Source organism: Ursus maritimus, unplaced genomic scaffold (genome assembly GCF_017311325.1).
Source record: "Ursus maritimus isolate PB19 unplaced genomic scaffold, ASM1731132v1 scaffold_14, whole genome shotgun sequence".
Classification (NCBI taxonomy): Eukaryota; Metazoa; Chordata; class Mammalia; order Carnivora; family Ursidae; genus Ursus; species Ursus maritimus.
In genome coordinates, this window is record NW_024423786.1 from 54570362 (window position 1) to 54585828 (window position 15467).

The following is a 15467-nucleotide window of genomic DNA, read 5'->3' on the forward strand; positions in this document are numbered from 1 at the left end:
CGCGGGCACACGGTGAGCTGGGAAGTTGGGGTGCGGGGGGGTGGCACTTTCCCCTGGAGGCCGTGGGGAGCAGAGGAGGAAGTGCAGAGCTGGGCGACCCAGTGGGGGCTGGCAACCTTTCTCTATCAGAGACCGGATGGTACACCTGTTGGCTCTGCCACCGCACGGCGAGGCAGCCATACATTATATGCACACAACTGGACATGTTGCTGTGCCAATAAAACTTTATTCACAAAAACAGGCTGTGGGACAGCTTTGGCCCACCAACCATAGTTTGCTAATCTGTGTTTTAGAATGGAGTTCATAATCTTTAGTAGTGACAAAGGGGGGGGGCTAAAGGGACAGGCGCTCAGGTACCGGTCTGCGAGAACGAATCAGAGTGACCCGGGGGCCCCACGCCACCTCATCTCTTCCACCAGCGCTTCAGTGGATGCCTTCCTCTAGCCGCAGATCGTCCCCGGCACCGCGCGCAAGGCTGACTTTGACTCTGGGGAAAGCGGGCAGCGGCGTGCTGGAAGTGCCCACGGCGGGGGCTCTGGCACGGGACACCGATTTGCCCGAGCACCGACTTCCATAGTGCGAATACCCCCCGCCGCGGCCAATTTGCCGGCGGCAGCCCACCACCGACAGCGGTTCAGAACCAGGGCTCCCGGGGCCTGTCTTCACAGCCGGGGAGCTGCGAGGACCCAGGGGCCTGGCTGGATAGTTCGCGTCTTCCAGTCATACTGCGGCACATAAATCATTGTAGGAAGTGGGTCCCCAAAGTGGGGGCTTCTCATCTCCCAAACGCCGCCAGCAAGAAGCACAAAGCCTCATTACCAAATGCCAAACAAATGTGTGTGTGTGTGAGAGAGAGAGAGAGAGAGAGAGAGGGGAGGGCTGAGGCCCTGAGGCCGGCGACCCTGGCAGGGGCAGGAGAGCAGAGCTGGAGGTCAGGTGCTGAAGGAGTCTGGCGGGAGCACAGGACCTTCAGCTAGAAAACTCACAAGTGGGAGAGAATTATAGCAGAGTTGAAGTCCGGCAACCTTGAAAGAACGAGAGCTTTGGAATCGAGTTCCTGGTCACATGACCAGGGGCCATATTGGCGATCTATTGCTACATAACAAATTCTCCCCAAACCTCCACTAATCAACGAGCCTTTGCCATCTCACAGCTTCCAACACCGAGGCCGGACTGGCCACGTTGTGTGTTTCTGAGGCCCCTCCTCAGAAGCTGGCGGGACAGGTGTCCCGGCCGGCCAGACAGCAGGTGCCTTTTATTGGTTCGCAGGTTTTGTGGCCTGAGGGGGCGGAGCTAACGGGGGGTGGGTGCTCTCACCAGCGGGGCCCCAAACTCTGCTGTCAAAGGGAGTACCACACAGGGAGCCGAGAGCTGTTCCAGGGATGCCGCGGCCCCAAAAGGAGGGCAAGGAGGGCGGCAGTGTGAGCTGAGGACCCCAAGGGCCAACACATGGGGGGACAGGGGAGAAACCAAGTCCCTCGGCCGACGCCCTTGCTGGCCTCCCTGGTTTGCCCAGTCATGCATGGCTCTGGTTGATGCTGGGGACTCCTGCCCCGACCGTCAGCTGAAGCTGGACGCGGGACCTTGACTCGGGGAAAGGCCTGGGTGGGGTCTCAGTTGCTGCCGCTGCTGTCCTCGCTGTCTGAATAGGCCCCCAGCTGGCTCAGGGAGGAGGTGCCGGGCGTCCACGGTGCAGGGTCGGCCTCCTTCCTGCTCTGCACAGGCCCTGGGTGAGAGGCAAGAGCTAGCCTACCCAGCCTCAACCCCACAGCCCTGGTTGGGGGCACACCGCCCACTCACCCCCAGCCACTCTGATGGTCCCCCCCAAGGCCGCACTGGGGTGCTGCTGCCACCTGGTGGCCGCCCGAGGTGCTGTGCTCCAGTCCCAGGACCCCAGGGCACCTACCCTGGGTGGTGGGTGACGCCAGGCCCTGTCGGGTGCTGCCACCCAGGTCTGTTTTCTTCACCACAACCAGGCCCGACAGCTGGGGCCTGCTGCCAAGCGTGCCGACACTCCGTTCCCAGCTCTCCGCCTTCCTCTTGGCTTTTGGGGCCTGGGGGCAAGGGGGGACACAAGTGAGTGAACTGGCCCAAATCTCATCTTCCTCAGCCTCTCTGCACTTATACTTCCTTTTTTTTTTTTTAAGATTTTATTTATTTATTTGACAGAGAGAGACAGCCAGCGAGAGAGGGAACACAGCAGGGGGAGCGGGAGAGGAAGAAGCAGGCTCCCAGTGGAGAAGCCTGATGTGGGGCTCGATCCCAGAACGCCGGGATCACGCCCTGAGCCGAAGGCAGACGCTTAACGACTGAGCCACCCAGGCGCCCCTGCACTTACACTTCCTAAATCACACCACACCTTCTCCCCTCCGTGCCTTTACCCACGCCATTCCCTCCACCTGCAATGCCCCCTTTCCTCTAAGGCATTTGGTGAACTCCTATTCATCCTTCAATACCCAACCCAAGTATCAGCTCTTCTGAGAAACCTTTCTTTACAGTTCGAGCTCAAGTGCTCAAGTGAGTGCCGCATGTCCATGCCCCCAGTGCCCTCCACTGCCTTCTTAAGTGGCCTGCTCATCTACGCTGGGGGCTCCTGTCGTGTTCACGACTGGGTCCACAGTGCCATAAACAACTCTTGGCAGGAAGATGCTCTACCGAAGTTTGATGGAATGAGGGAAAATGGAGGCCCCCACTTGGAGACTAGTGCAGGGAAGGCAGAGAGGGGCTCAGCCCCACCTCCAGCTCTTCAACTGTACGGGAAGGGACCCCTTTTATCAGTTTTGTGTTGAAACAGAGGAACCAGAATCCCCTGGATTCGGGAGCTCCTGTCTGAGCTAGGAGCTGGAGCGGCAGGGGGCTGCCTTCTCAGGGCCCACCGTCCGAGGGAGGAGGGAGGATGGACAAGCGAATAGATCAACAGGACGACGTCCGTCCTGACAAGTGGTGTGACACAATGAAAGACATCAGCGTGGTGTGACAGTGTGTGGCAACAGCGGCCAGTCGATAAGGTGGTCAGGACAGGTCTCCTCTGAGAGGGGACTATGGGCTGACAGCAGAACGAGGAGGAGTTAATGAGCAGAGACGTGAGGGACGGTGCTCCAGGCGGCGGAGTATGAGGCCAGGGCCTGGAGGGACTGGGCTTGGCACATGCAAGGGCGTGTTTCGGCTGGAGCAGGGGGCGCGCGGGAGGGGGACCCGGCAGGCACGCAGCCATCTGTGCGCTGACCAGGACAGACGTGGTCCAGTGGGGTGCGGAGAGAGGCCAGCCATCCCAGCCGCAGCTTTCTGAACCGACTCACGTGGCCCCCAGCGCTAGCCCTTGCGAGCCCCTCCCCAAGCCCGTGTCCGCCAGCTGCGCACACAGCCACTAAATGAAACCACGGACACAGGCGCCACGAGCGCGGAAGGGGGTGGGCTCCTGCAAACGTCACGGTGAAGATTTGGGAAGTCTCGATGGAGCTATTTTGTGCAAAACGAAACAAAAAGTCTCATCAAACTGGGTGCAAAGAAGACACCTGGAACAGATGGGGGGGGCCAAAGAAACCCAGATTGCTTTCACAGTGGCTCCAATCTCATTCTACGTGAAAGAAAAAAGAGGAAGTTTTAGACAATTCTGGGGGCTGTTTATGCAAGAAAGACAGCGTGAGACCCGTCATCAGGGGACAGATCCTCAAAGAAACCATCCTGGTTTTGTGTCAGAGAGTAACGAATGAGTGTGCGCGACCCCCAGGGCCAGTCTCTCTGCTGACAGTCACAGGAGCCTCATGGGAACATGGCTGCACCCCAGAAAGACTACATTACCCATCATCCTTTGTGGCAGGATGTGCTCAGGTGGCTCAGCTCTCACCCATGGGATTGTGCAGCGGGATGTGTGGGACCCATGGTACAGTGGCCCTGGACGTCCTTGTCCCCTGCCCGGCCCTCACCCCTGGCTAGGATGTGAAGGTGGCGCTGACACGCGGCGCGGTGAGGGCAGCCCCCCCAGGACAGCAGGACCGGGAGGAGGAGGAAGCTGCCTGGGCCCGATGCCGACGGTGGAGGGGGGGGCCTGTGCACAACTTTTCAATAGAAAAGTAACCTCCGTGCAGTTGAAACCCTTGTGACTCTGGGACTCACCCAGAGGCGAGCCTGCATCTAGCTAGCACAGACCACGAGTATGTCTGAGTTAAAATAAATCCTTTCCCGCTTTAGCCCCATCTTGGATTAACACAGCAGCATGGCCTTGACCACCGTGGATGGTGGCAGTCCACCCCCAAAATCCCCCTCCCTCCCTTTGCCCCCAGGCCCCCTGCGGCTCACTAGTCTGACTCTGAACTTCGGGTGCCCCTCCCACCCCCACCCTAGCTGGAAACCGTGACCCCAGAGCTGGGACCATGCTCCAGGAGAGAGCAGATGGAGAAGCTGGAAAAAGCCTGGGTCCCCAAGCTGGGAGCAGCGCTGCCTGCAAGTCCCGGTGGTCACCGCAGGGCCGTTACGGACCGAGAAATACAAGTCTGTGTTCCTAAGTCTCCAAGCTTGGGGTTGCTCGTCTCAGCAGCTCAGCAGGGGCGGGTAGACTGCAGCCCTGCAGGGGCCGGGCCTGCTGACGCACAGTGGGTCTCTGGCCGTCCTGAGTCGCTCTCTGCTGTCCCGAGAGCACTCGGCAGGTGCAGGCACACTCACCTCATCCAGGATGGCGGTGGGCTTGGGCCGGAGGGCCAGCCGCGGCGGGGCGGGAGCAGGCGCGTCCTCCTCGGAATCCGAGTCCTCCAGCAGCCGGCGTTTGCGCGCTTCCTCCACCAACGCCCTGTGGGACAGCACACATGCCTGCGATCCCCTGTCCCGCTCGCCGCCCCTCCTGACAGCAGTGAGCGGGGCAGGGAGCAGCACCCAAACTCCTTTCAATCCTCCCTGTGCACAGACGGCGGTGTGGTTAAGTGCTGGCCAATGGCACCGGCCCCCTCAGCTGGAACCCCAGCCGGGTACCTGGAGCCCGGAGCTCCCCGCCCCACAGTCCCCTTGATGGCCATAATGATGAGGACCACCGCCAACCAGCGCCTGGCGCTCAGAAGGTGCTCAATAAACGCAGAGTCGTCTCACCGCTGTGCCGCCTGGGCACCTACTACGCGCCTGACCCCGTTCCAGGCCCTGAGAACGCAGAAGCCAAACCAAGCCCGCATTCAGATTCTGGAGGAGGGAGGGAGGCGATGAATCAGGAGAGATGGGTGAAGCAGAGGGAAGGTTCCAGGGTGTCAGTGCCAGGGAGAGAGTGTGAACACAGCAGGCCTGGGCAAATCATCAAACCTGGGGTGATGCCGGTGACCCCGGCACAGACGCCATGGGAGAGAAAGGGAGATGTGGTGGGGGGAAGCCTCCTGCAGAAGGGGACACTTGAGGGAGCCACGGAAAATCTGGAAGGGGGGTGTTCCAGGCGGAGGCCTGAGAAAAGGCTGTGAGGTGGGTCGAGTGCCTGGGACTCCCGCCCGGCCCCACCCGGCTGACTCACGCTGTCTCCCGCTCGTCCTCCTCCTGCTCCTGCTTCTGGCGCTCCTCCTCCGACAGCCGGTGCTGCCGCAGCATGGCCTCGAAGTCCACGTGGGCCTGCCGCTGGTTCAGGTCCTTGAGCTCCTGCAGGTTCTCCAGAACCTCCATCTCCAGCTTCGAGTCCTTGGTCCGGTTCTCCAGCACCTGGCAGGCAGGACCCAGGCTGAGTGTGTGGGGACGCGGCCCTTCCGTGCAGCTGCTGGGGCCGGGGCGGGGGTGGGGGGGCGCAGCACCCACACGGGGAGGAGCCCCCACGCCCACCTGCACCCACGTGCCTGCTCAGGGGCCTCCTGCCCGGTCCCCCTGTTGTGCCCATTTCCCAGCTCAGAGCACCAAGGCTCGGGGACAGGGAGTGGTCTCCTGAGGCCCCGTGGCTGGACGTCTGGCCCAGCTCCGTCACGAAACAGAAGTACAAACAAAGATGAGGGGCCTGGCTGGCTCGGTTAGTGGAGCATGCGACCCTTGATCTTCGGGTCGTAAGTTCGGCTCCAATGTTGGGTGCAGAGCTTATGCAAAAAAAAAAAAAAATAGTAACAAAGATTAAAGTGACCATCTGAGCAATTGTTCAGTGCCAGCCCCGGGCTGACACGTTGCCAAGCGTAAGCTCATTTCATCTCTGCGACAATGCAGAGGAACCGGGCCAGCCCAGGTCTCCGAGGCGTGGGTGGGAAGCCCGAGTCGGCCGCTCCCGGGCCGTGAGACCGCGTACAGGGGAAAGTGGCAGTCCCGAGGGTTTGAATACACGTCCCCCAATTCTTCGATGCTCCTCCCTGAAAAAGCAGAGCCTCATTCCCCTTCCTGTGAGCGCAGGCTGGACTCTGACCCACTCCGAGCGAGCGGAGTGTGATGGGACAATGGTGTCACTCGGAGAGTGGGTCCTGAAAGGCTTCCTCCCTGCTCCTCTGAACTGCTGGCCCTGGGGAGGCTGGCACCATGTCATGCGGGGTGCAGGGGCCCCCGTGGCAGGGACGTGGCCAGCTGAGCCTGCAGCTTGACTGAGGCCTCCTGAGAGCCCCCGGGCCCGAACCACCCAGCTCAGCTCCCTGGGCCTCCTGACCCCCAGAAACCGGAGGATCACATGGGTGTTTGGTAAGGTGCAGTTCTGGGGTAACTCATTAGGCCGTAAGCCCGTGGCCACATGGGTGGACCACAACGGACATGACCGCACAGGCGGCTCTGGGGACACGGCTGCCTCCGCGGAGCCTGCGTCCCTCCCTGCTGCTCCCCACGCCACAGAGAACCCCGAGTCAGGTCCGATGTGCTGGCTCAGAAAACAGCCGGCAGAGGTGTGGAGGGCCCAGGGATGGATGGGCTTTGTGCGGTGGGGGAGACCGGAAAGAATACGGATGTCATCACATTTCCGAGAAAGACAACAAAACTGGCTAGCGGAAGATGACGATTTGTTCGAAGAGGGCCCATCAGAGCATCAGGACTCAGGCGTTGCTGCGTAACTACGTGCCGGGCCCCGTCCCAAGAGTTTCACATGTACGAACTCACAATTCCCACCACAACCTCTGGGGCAGGTCATCAATCCCATCTGACACACCAGGATGCAGAGGCACAGAGAGGCCAAGGGCCTTGCCCAAGGTCACACAGCCAGGAAACATTCAAGAGAACGTTTCCTTCCATACTTCTAGTCTTCACAGCCATGGTCGCGGGCGTCTTTGCAAACTGGGGGGTAGCCAGGGAGCCAGGAAGCACCCTGCATTCTCAAGTCCAACTTCCTGCCTCCTATTTGTTTCCTCTGGCTTCATGACACTCTGCTACCAGCTCAATGGCTTAAAACCACAGGGATCTCCGTGTCCCCTGGCTGGTATGGGTCGGGAGCCGCGCGCGGTGAGGCCGGTTCTCTGACGGGGCTTCCACAGGCTCACGTCAGGGACCGGTGGTCTCATCCGAGGCCCAGCCTCACTCGGACGGCTGGCAGAATTCTATTCCTTGTGGCTGTGGGACTGAGGTCCCACTTTCTAGCTGGCTGTTGACGTGGGCCCCCCACTGCTCCCTGCCACGTGGGTCCCCACTCCAGGCCTGTTCCTTCACATGGCGAATGTCCTCTAGACCCAGACGCAGGGCTCGCGTGAGCGGTCCGGCCCGTTGGATCACCTCCGTTTCCTGAGGTCGACCGTGACCCAACGAACGACCTGACCGCAGGAGTGAGACGCCTGCGTGCGCGCTCCCAGGGCTACGCGGCGTGTGTGACCGGGAGGCAGGGCTCCTAGGCCACCTTGACGCTCTGCCGCCCACGCCATCGCCCTGCCCAGGGGCCCGAGGCAGGAAGAGGTGCTCGCGGGCCCCCGGCTCACCTTCATGGGGTTGTTCAGCTCCTCATCCTCCCGTTCCTTCTGCACCCTCTTCTCCTCCTCCTCCAGGAGCTTTTCCGCCTGGAAGTTCCGCGTGGCCCCATGCTCCATGCTGTAGTCTGTGTTTTCGGGGTCTGTCTGGAGGGGAGAATGGGCAGACATCAGTCCCGTGTCCCCGCGCATCGAGAGCTTCTGCTAGCCGGCAGCCTGGGCCACCTGCTCTCGGGCCTCGCTCCTGCTCGGGCCTGTCCTTATCTTTTTTTTTTTTTTTCCTTTTTTTAAGATTCACGTATTTTTTTGAGAGAGCGAGCACGAGCTGGAGGAGAGGAGGAGAGAGAGAATCTCAAGCAGATTCCCCGCTGAGTGCGGAGCCCGACATGGAGCCCGACCGGGGCTCGACCTCACGGCCCCGAGATCAGGACCTGAGCTGAAACCAAGAGTCAGACACTCAACTGACTGCGCCCCCCCCAGACGCCCCCCTTTTCTTGTTTTAATGCCTGGTTGGTACACTATTTTCTAGTGCTCCTGCCCCCTTTCCCAAAACGCCGAACTCCACAGCATGGAATTTCAGACCCCTCTGCACCTGCCCGCTGCCTCCCTCCGCCCCCCGCCTTCCGCACAACTGCAAATACAAGTCTCTAGGCCTTTGCATGTGTCCTGTCTTCCTGTCCGCTGTCTGCCCTGTGTGCGTGTGTGTGCGTGCGTGTGCGCACCTGTTCGCAATTTCTCATACGTATAAATCACATATTAAGCACATACAGAGCACGCTCCTACACGTATTTCTAGAATGGAGAGGGGAAACGTAAGCTGGCATCCTGGCAGAGACCCTGGAGCAGAAAGATGGCGTCAGGAAAAACACGGAAACCCACACCGTGTGTGGAACGTGGTTAACGGTCACGTTCAGCGTCGGTTTCTCAGTGGGACAGAGACAGAGGCACTGCGGGCGTCTCTGCGGACAGGAGGGGAAGCGGGCGAGGGGCAGGTGGGCCTGCAGCTTCTCGCGTGCCTGCAAGTACTCCCCAGTACAGAGTGCATCGCTAAAAGGGAAAGCGCGAGGAAGACGGGGATCCCTACGTGCGAGCGTGCGGGGCACATCTCCTGGAAACTGCGCCAGAGCCTTCTGAGCATGTTTCCAGGCACAGGGCTGTCTGGGCAGCAAGAGCAGCAGACCGATTTCCAGCGCCGGCCCCGCAGTTCTGTCTGAGCTCTGTTTCCACCACGCACGCACACGGGGACCCATGAACTGTGTGCGTGACCCTAGCTACTTAATCGCCCCAAGTTCTTCACCGGAAAGACCAATTTATACCATTTTGCCAGAGATCCTCTAGTCTTTAACAAATTCATATGTATTTGTGAATATCTAAATACATATACATCATTTCAATTCAGGTAAAAAGATCATTCTCTGGAAATGACCCATGTGTCCACCGGGACAGACGGCTGTGCACACGTGGTATGTTCCCATGCCAGAGCGTGATCGGTGTGAAGTGGAATGGGTCACACCGCACTCCGCGGCACGGAGGAACACGGAGGCGCACCAGGACACACGCACAAGGACAGGGTGACGGCACCACACGGGAAACGTCCACAACGCACACGCCCGCGGACGGAGAGCAGACGGGTGGCTCCCAGGGCAGGGGTTCAGGTGGGCACGATGGGGACCCACTGCTAATGGTTACGGGGCTCATTCTGGGGGTGATGGAAATTTCCTGGAATCGGGTCCAGGGTCAGGTTAGCCCACCGTGAATACACTAAACACCACCGGACCAGACGCCGTAAAAGGTGGACTGCGTGGCGCGTGAATCACATCTCACTAAAGCTGTTGTTTAAAAGTACTCCAAATAGGGGCGCCCGGGTGGGGCCGTCGGTTAAGCGTCCGACTCTTGATTCTGGGTGAGGTCCGGGTCATGATCTCCACATGGCGAGACCAAGCCCCACCTGGGCTCACGGTCAGCGGGGAGTCTGCTTGAGAGTCTCTTTCCCTCTGCCCCCCACCAGGCTGGTGCGTGTACGCACTCGCTCTCTCTCAAACGAATAAATACATCTTAAAATAAAAGTAACCAAAATACGTAATTCTTTCAACATACTTTTTTTATACCCGAAGGGAAAAGCATTTGGTAAAAAGAAACTCCAACGGACCGTAAGGTCCTCGACTGTTCCCCAAATTCTCAACACAGTTGTGATCGTGACCGGCTGCGCGCCCCGTCACTGCGCGGTCTGCTCCCCGAATCCCGTGACATTGTACATCCGGGTCTCTGTACATAACGCTCCCGGGAACAAGTCTGTCTCCTGGGACAGAGTGAGACAGGAGCCCCGTGGAGGGAGGGGGGGCCGGCTGGGCGGGCGCCTACCTTGAAGGTGATCTCTGCCAGGCACCGCGTGCACTTGATGTAGAAACGGAAGATGGGCAGGCCCAGGTAGGCCTCGTTCTGCACCGTCTCCTTGCGCGCGTTGAACTTCTTGCCCTTGTAGATGTACTCCCCGCACGTCTTACACCTGGCCACGACAGAGGGACTCAGGCCATCCCGGCACCCTGGTTCCTACGGTGGGACGCTCTGGCATTCTGGCAGATGGCTGCGGGCATACGTCCTGGGACGGGGAGCTCCCTCCCTCCGGAGGCAGCCTGCCTCAGATTCCCATCTGGTGTGCTCTCCTTACTATCTGCCTGGGCTTGGCCCCGGGGTCCCCTTCTGGGGAAGCACGCAGACGACCCAGACCTGCAGACACTCGCCTGTCACACACTTCCAGCCGCCTGGCTGGCGCTCGTGGGGCATCCTGGCCTCCACGAGGGAAGGTTCCAGCAGGACGGAAGACACATAGAGCAAAGCAGAGCTCCCGCCACCCTGGCCTCCCTCCCATCCTGTGCTCCCCAGGCCTGGCCCGCCCGCCTTCTGACTGTTCCTGCAAATCCCCCCAGCCCGGTCCCACCCCCAGGCCTCTCTCCCCTTACAGTTCACAAAGGCCATGGCACCCTTCACCTCTCAGTCCCCGGCTCGGCTGACATGGCTTCTGTCACGTCCCTGACCACCCCGACCGGGCGGCCACCTGCCCACTCTCCCTCGTGCCCGATTCACACGTCCCACATACACCTGGCAAGAGCGCGCCTGAGCACGTGGTTGTATCGCTACTCCCCGTGAGACCGTGGGCTCTGCTGGACCGCGGCTCTGCCGGTCTCGTTCCCACAGCATCCGCCCTGCCTCGCCTAGGCCCTGGCACACCGCAGGTGCCCAAAAGGATTGCTGAATTTTAAAAATGAGTGAATGAAGGAGAGAGAAATGGGCCAACCATATGCAAACACACACCGAGTTTCAAAGAACAAGGTGTCTGATGATTGGGTGTATCTGACTTCAATAAGCTATAACGTGAAAAAGCGTGAGGCTCAGAACCAGCAAAACATGGTAATTGCGAAGCAGTACGAGGGGCAAGATCTGGGGATGGTGAGGGAGAGGGAATCATGGAAGGGGTCAGACGGGGTCACGAGGGCCTCTCTGAGGGGATGAGGGCTTTTTTAAAGATTTTATTGAAAAAAGTTTTTTGAAATTTATATTTTTAAAGCTAATTAAAAAAAAAAATTAATCCCTACACCTAAAGTGAGACTTGAACTCATGACCCTGAGATCAAGAGGGTCTACCAACGACTGGCTACCAAAAACCAGCCAGGTGTCCCTGAGAGGGTGAGAGTTAAGCCAAGACCTGAGGGGTGAAGAAGAGCTGGCCAGGTGAGAGCGGAAGGAAGAATGTTCCAGGCAGAAGGAATAGCCTGTGCAAAGGTCCTGGGGTATGAAGCAGTGTGGCTGCTGGAGGCCGTGAATTAGTAGACAGGGTCCCATCTCTGCACTCACATTTATTACCAAAGATCAAGATCTTGGGGCAGGCGCCTGGGTGGCACAGCGGTTAAGCGTCTGCCTTCGGCTCAGGGTGTGATCCCGGCGTTATGGGATCGAGCCCCACATCAGGCTCCTCCACTATGAGCCTGCTTCTTCCTCTCCCACTCCCCCTGCTTGTGTTCCCTCTCTCGCTGGCTGTCTCTATCTCTGTCAAATAAATAAATATAATCTTTAAAAAAAAAAAAAAAGATCTCGGGGCAGACGCTGGCTGGGAGCTCTGAGTCAGGGGGGTTAAAACTGACCTGTGAGGAAAGTGAGGGCTGGCATGGACCCGCGCTCACTGGGTGGATGTCTGAGTCGGCACCGGCCCTGGTCTGAGTGCCAGGGATGAGCCACTCTCTGGGGATGTCAGGCATCAGGTCCGTCTGCCATGACTGACGTGGGGTGCCATGGGAGGGGCCACGTGGGGAGTCACACGGGGTGGGGGCACTCACCTCATGTTGAAGGGAGCCATCAACCGTACCACATACTGCCGATCTTTGGGCAGCTTGAGCTTGGGGATCTTTGACGGGTCAAAGTCCGGCGGGTAGTATTTCTGTGGGAAGCGAAAGTGTCAGGGGAGCCGGCCAGGGGCAGCAGGAGGAGCTCTGGGGAGCTGTACCCAGGTCCCCAGGACCACCCTGGGGTCTGATGGCTTGGTGGGAGGGCTCCGAAGATTCAGCATACACTCGTATTTATGGCTACCACTTACTACGGCAAAAGGACACAGGGACACATCAGCAAAGGGAAAAAGTGTGCGGGAAGGGGTCTGGGGAGACCAGGCACACTTCCAGAGTCTTCTCCCCATGGAATCACACAGGACGTGCTAATTACCCCAGTGAGGAGATATGACCACACATGTGAGATGGTGTCTCCCAGAGAAGCGCACAGGGAGCCCAGGGCTTTCACTGAGGGATGGTCACACTAGCCCCTCTGCCTCGCAGCTTCCAATATTCTAGACCCCTAGAGGAGGGCCGGTGCTCAGCATAACCCACGCTATTCGTACAAAGAGCGTAAGCACGGGAACCATCCTGAAACTGCAGTTCCCGGACGCCAGCCAAGGTCCAACCCGGCAAACCAGCCTTTCCAAGGGCGGCAGCCTCGAGCCTGCTGTATCAGCTACTCCCGCACGGGGGCCTGAGCTGGGAGCTATGTGGAAGGCCGGTTTGGATCATGGAAAACAGCTTCACTGGATAATCAGAAAATAAAGCAGCTTGGGTTCTGAGCACCTACTAGGTGCCGGGTGCTGCTACACAGAGCACTTTATAGCTCTTGCCTCACAGAATCCTTGCAGAGCCTCTTCAAGGCAGAGTGTGATGTGCCCATGTCACAGATGAGGAAACTGAGTCCCAGTGGGACCCGGCTCTGGGGGCAGCAGCGTGGTCCAGTGATCAGGGGCACGGGTTACAGAGCCAGGGGCCTGAGTTCGAGTCCTCCACTCCCCGCTATCCCCCATCTCCCCGGGCCTTGCTGTCCTCATCTGAATGGAGAGAACCCGCTCGTCTCCACAGTCTGATCAGCGGGCGCTGGCGCAGGATCCACTAGGGACTGATGGGGACAGCTGGCTCCCAGCTGGATCGTCAGGACTGAAGGACTTTCGTGGACACGGGGTCTAGCACCTGCCCTGGACCGTGAAGACGCCGGGGATGGATCCCTAACCTAAGTGTTGCAAAGATCGGAGCGCGGAGCCGCAGGGAGCGGCATCGGCCCGCGCGTGTAAACCTGGGCTCTAGGCCTGACATCCTGGGCTTACACACTCCCAGGCCGGGGAGCTCACTCCCCGACACAGAGCACACACCCCTCCGGGGCAGTGCGGACAAGGACTCGGAACTCAGGGGCCGCTTCAAGCCTTTCGAGAGCCCCCCCCCCGCAAAGTCCCGGTTTTCCAATAGAGTCGGGAGAAGCCGAGGCGGCTGGGAGGGTCCCCTGCCAACAGAGTGGAAGCACTGAGCAAAGGCGAAGCCCTTCCGGGAGCGCGACCCCGGGACCCCCCGGGGGGCGGGGCCTCACGGAGCCACGCGCCTGGAGGAGGAGGGGCGAACGGCAATACGACCAAGGCGGACCCGCCCCCCAAGGGACGTGACTGGCTAACTCCCTTCGGCACATCCAATCAGGCAAGGGATGGAGCAAACACCCTAAGCTCCGCCCCCAAAAGCCGCGAAGGCCCACCCCTCACGGAAGGTGATTGGGAGGTGTCTGAAAGCCCCGCCCCGCGGAAGACCGTTGGAGAAGAGATAAAGGTACCAATAGGAGAGCACAGGAAATCCACCGAGGCCGGAGCTCCGAGGGGGCCCGCTCCGGGTAGAAAGCGCTAGTCACCAAATACTTACGTTTAAAACTTTTCGCTCCGACATCTTTGCCTCCTCCTGCTCTCACAAGCTCGAGAAGGACGCTTAGGTTCGGTGTTTGCCGAACTTCCCTGACCGTCCCTTGTATTTCCGCCAACGTCACTTCCTCCACTCTATTATTGGTTGGAGCATACTCAGATTCCCCTTCTCATTGGCCCTAGTCCCCGCCTGTCAAGAGCTGAATCCGGCCACCTTCCGTTCCGAGTTGCACCCTCGCTGGTTGGCGACAAAGGTTCCGGGGATCGGCTGACTTGGAGTTAGGGGGAGGTTCTGCGCCCCCTAGAGGCGAGCAGCGGCTCACAGAAATTCCATCGTGACGCGCCGTGGCCGCTGCTCACGACATTCCCTGCAGTTTACTCCTTTATGGAGCAGCGTACACAGAGGTCGGCGGTGAGTGCTTACGCCGTGTGCTGCGCTGCGGAAAGCTACAGGTGTTCCTGTGTCCCTAGCGCGCACCTGGGGACTGGAGACAGCTCTCACGGGCTACGCATGTCTACAGAGGAGCAGCCTGGACACCCTCCTCCACGTTTACCTGGAGTCCCAGAGACTCAAAGACCAGCTCCCGCTCAGACCTACCTGCCGTGCACACATGCGTGCACCAGCTCCCGCACACACGTGGTGCCGCAGGGCAGTGTCCGGACAGGGGAAAGAAGGGGCACCTGAGGTGGTGTGTGAGTTTCATGTGGCTGCTGCAAGGTTATGGCAAGCTCGCTGTCCTAAAACCACACACGTTTATTATCCTATGGTTTGGGGGAGGTCAGGAGTCTAAAGTGGGGGCACCTGGGTGTCTCAGTTGGTTAGACGTCGGACTCTTGATCTCAGCTCAGATGATGATCTCAGGGTCATGAGATCAAGCCCTGCGTCAGTCAGCGTGGAGCCCGCTTGGAATTTTCCCTCTCTCTCTGTCCTTCTGCTCGTGTGTTCTCTCTCTCTCTCATTCTCTTTCCTCAGGGTGGAGGGGAGAGAAGTATAAAGTGGATGGGAGGGGGCTCCAGGGCAGAATCCGCTTCCTCCACTTTTCCAGCTTCCGGAGTCCGCCCGCACGCCGCACCGCATGGCCTGGTATCAGTCTGGCCTCTGCTTCTGTTGCCGCATCACCTTCTCCCTCCCTCTGACCCTTGCCACCCGGACCACGGACCACGCAGGATAACCCGCCTTGACGTCCGTTAACTTAATACAGGATCCTTAATCTTTAAATTAAGGATCCTCATGATTCTTAACTTAATCACCCAGCAAAGTCCCTTTTGCCACGTAAGGGACCAAATCCCCACATTCTGGGGATTAGGAGGCAGCTATCTTTTGGGGGGCCATACATGAGGTAGTCAGGAAAGGCTTCTTGGAGATGGTGACCTTTGAGTTTAGACCCGAGTGAAGTTCACAGAGAAGCCCATGGATTTTCTCCCCCCTTCAGTTCTGGTGGCTTTGCCCACC

The 15467-nt window shown here is 59.2% G+C and overlaps 1 protein-coding gene across 1 annotated transcript; it reads right to left on the reverse strand.

The window, feature by feature from the left end:
• Nucleotides 1–206: 206 nt before the first annotated feature.
• YJU2 (YJU2 splicing factor homolog) lies at nt 207–14161 on the reverse strand. Its single transcript, XM_040629578.1, has 8 exons — nt 14019–14161; nt 12144–12244; nt 10175–10319; nt 7827–7961; nt 5486–5667; nt 4663–4786; nt 1907–2054; nt 207–1726 (listed from the first exon to the last, which is right to left on the reverse strand). The coding sequence occupies exons 1-8, from the start codon at nt 14040–14042 to the stop codon at nt 1614–1616; spliced, it is 972 nt and encodes a 323-aa protein (XP_040485512.1). The 5' UTR covers nt 14043–14161; the 3' UTR covers nt 207–1613.
• Between the last annotated feature and the right edge of the window lie 1306 nt (nt 14162–15467).

Bases quoted from the DNA above. Each gene is read 5' to 3' on its own strand.
- YJU2 (XM_040629578.1), bottom strand. From the start codon at position 14,042: ATGTCGGAGCGAAAAGTTTTAAAC. The intron at 12,245-14,018 runs GTAAGTATTTGG...CGCTTCCCACAG, and splicing joins CGGAGCGAAAAGTTTTAAAC to AAATACTACCCGCCGGACTT. The intron at 10,320-12,143 runs GTGAGTGCCCCC...TGTCGTGGCCAG, and splicing joins ATGGCTCCCTTCAACATGAG to GTGTAAGACGTGCGGGGAGT.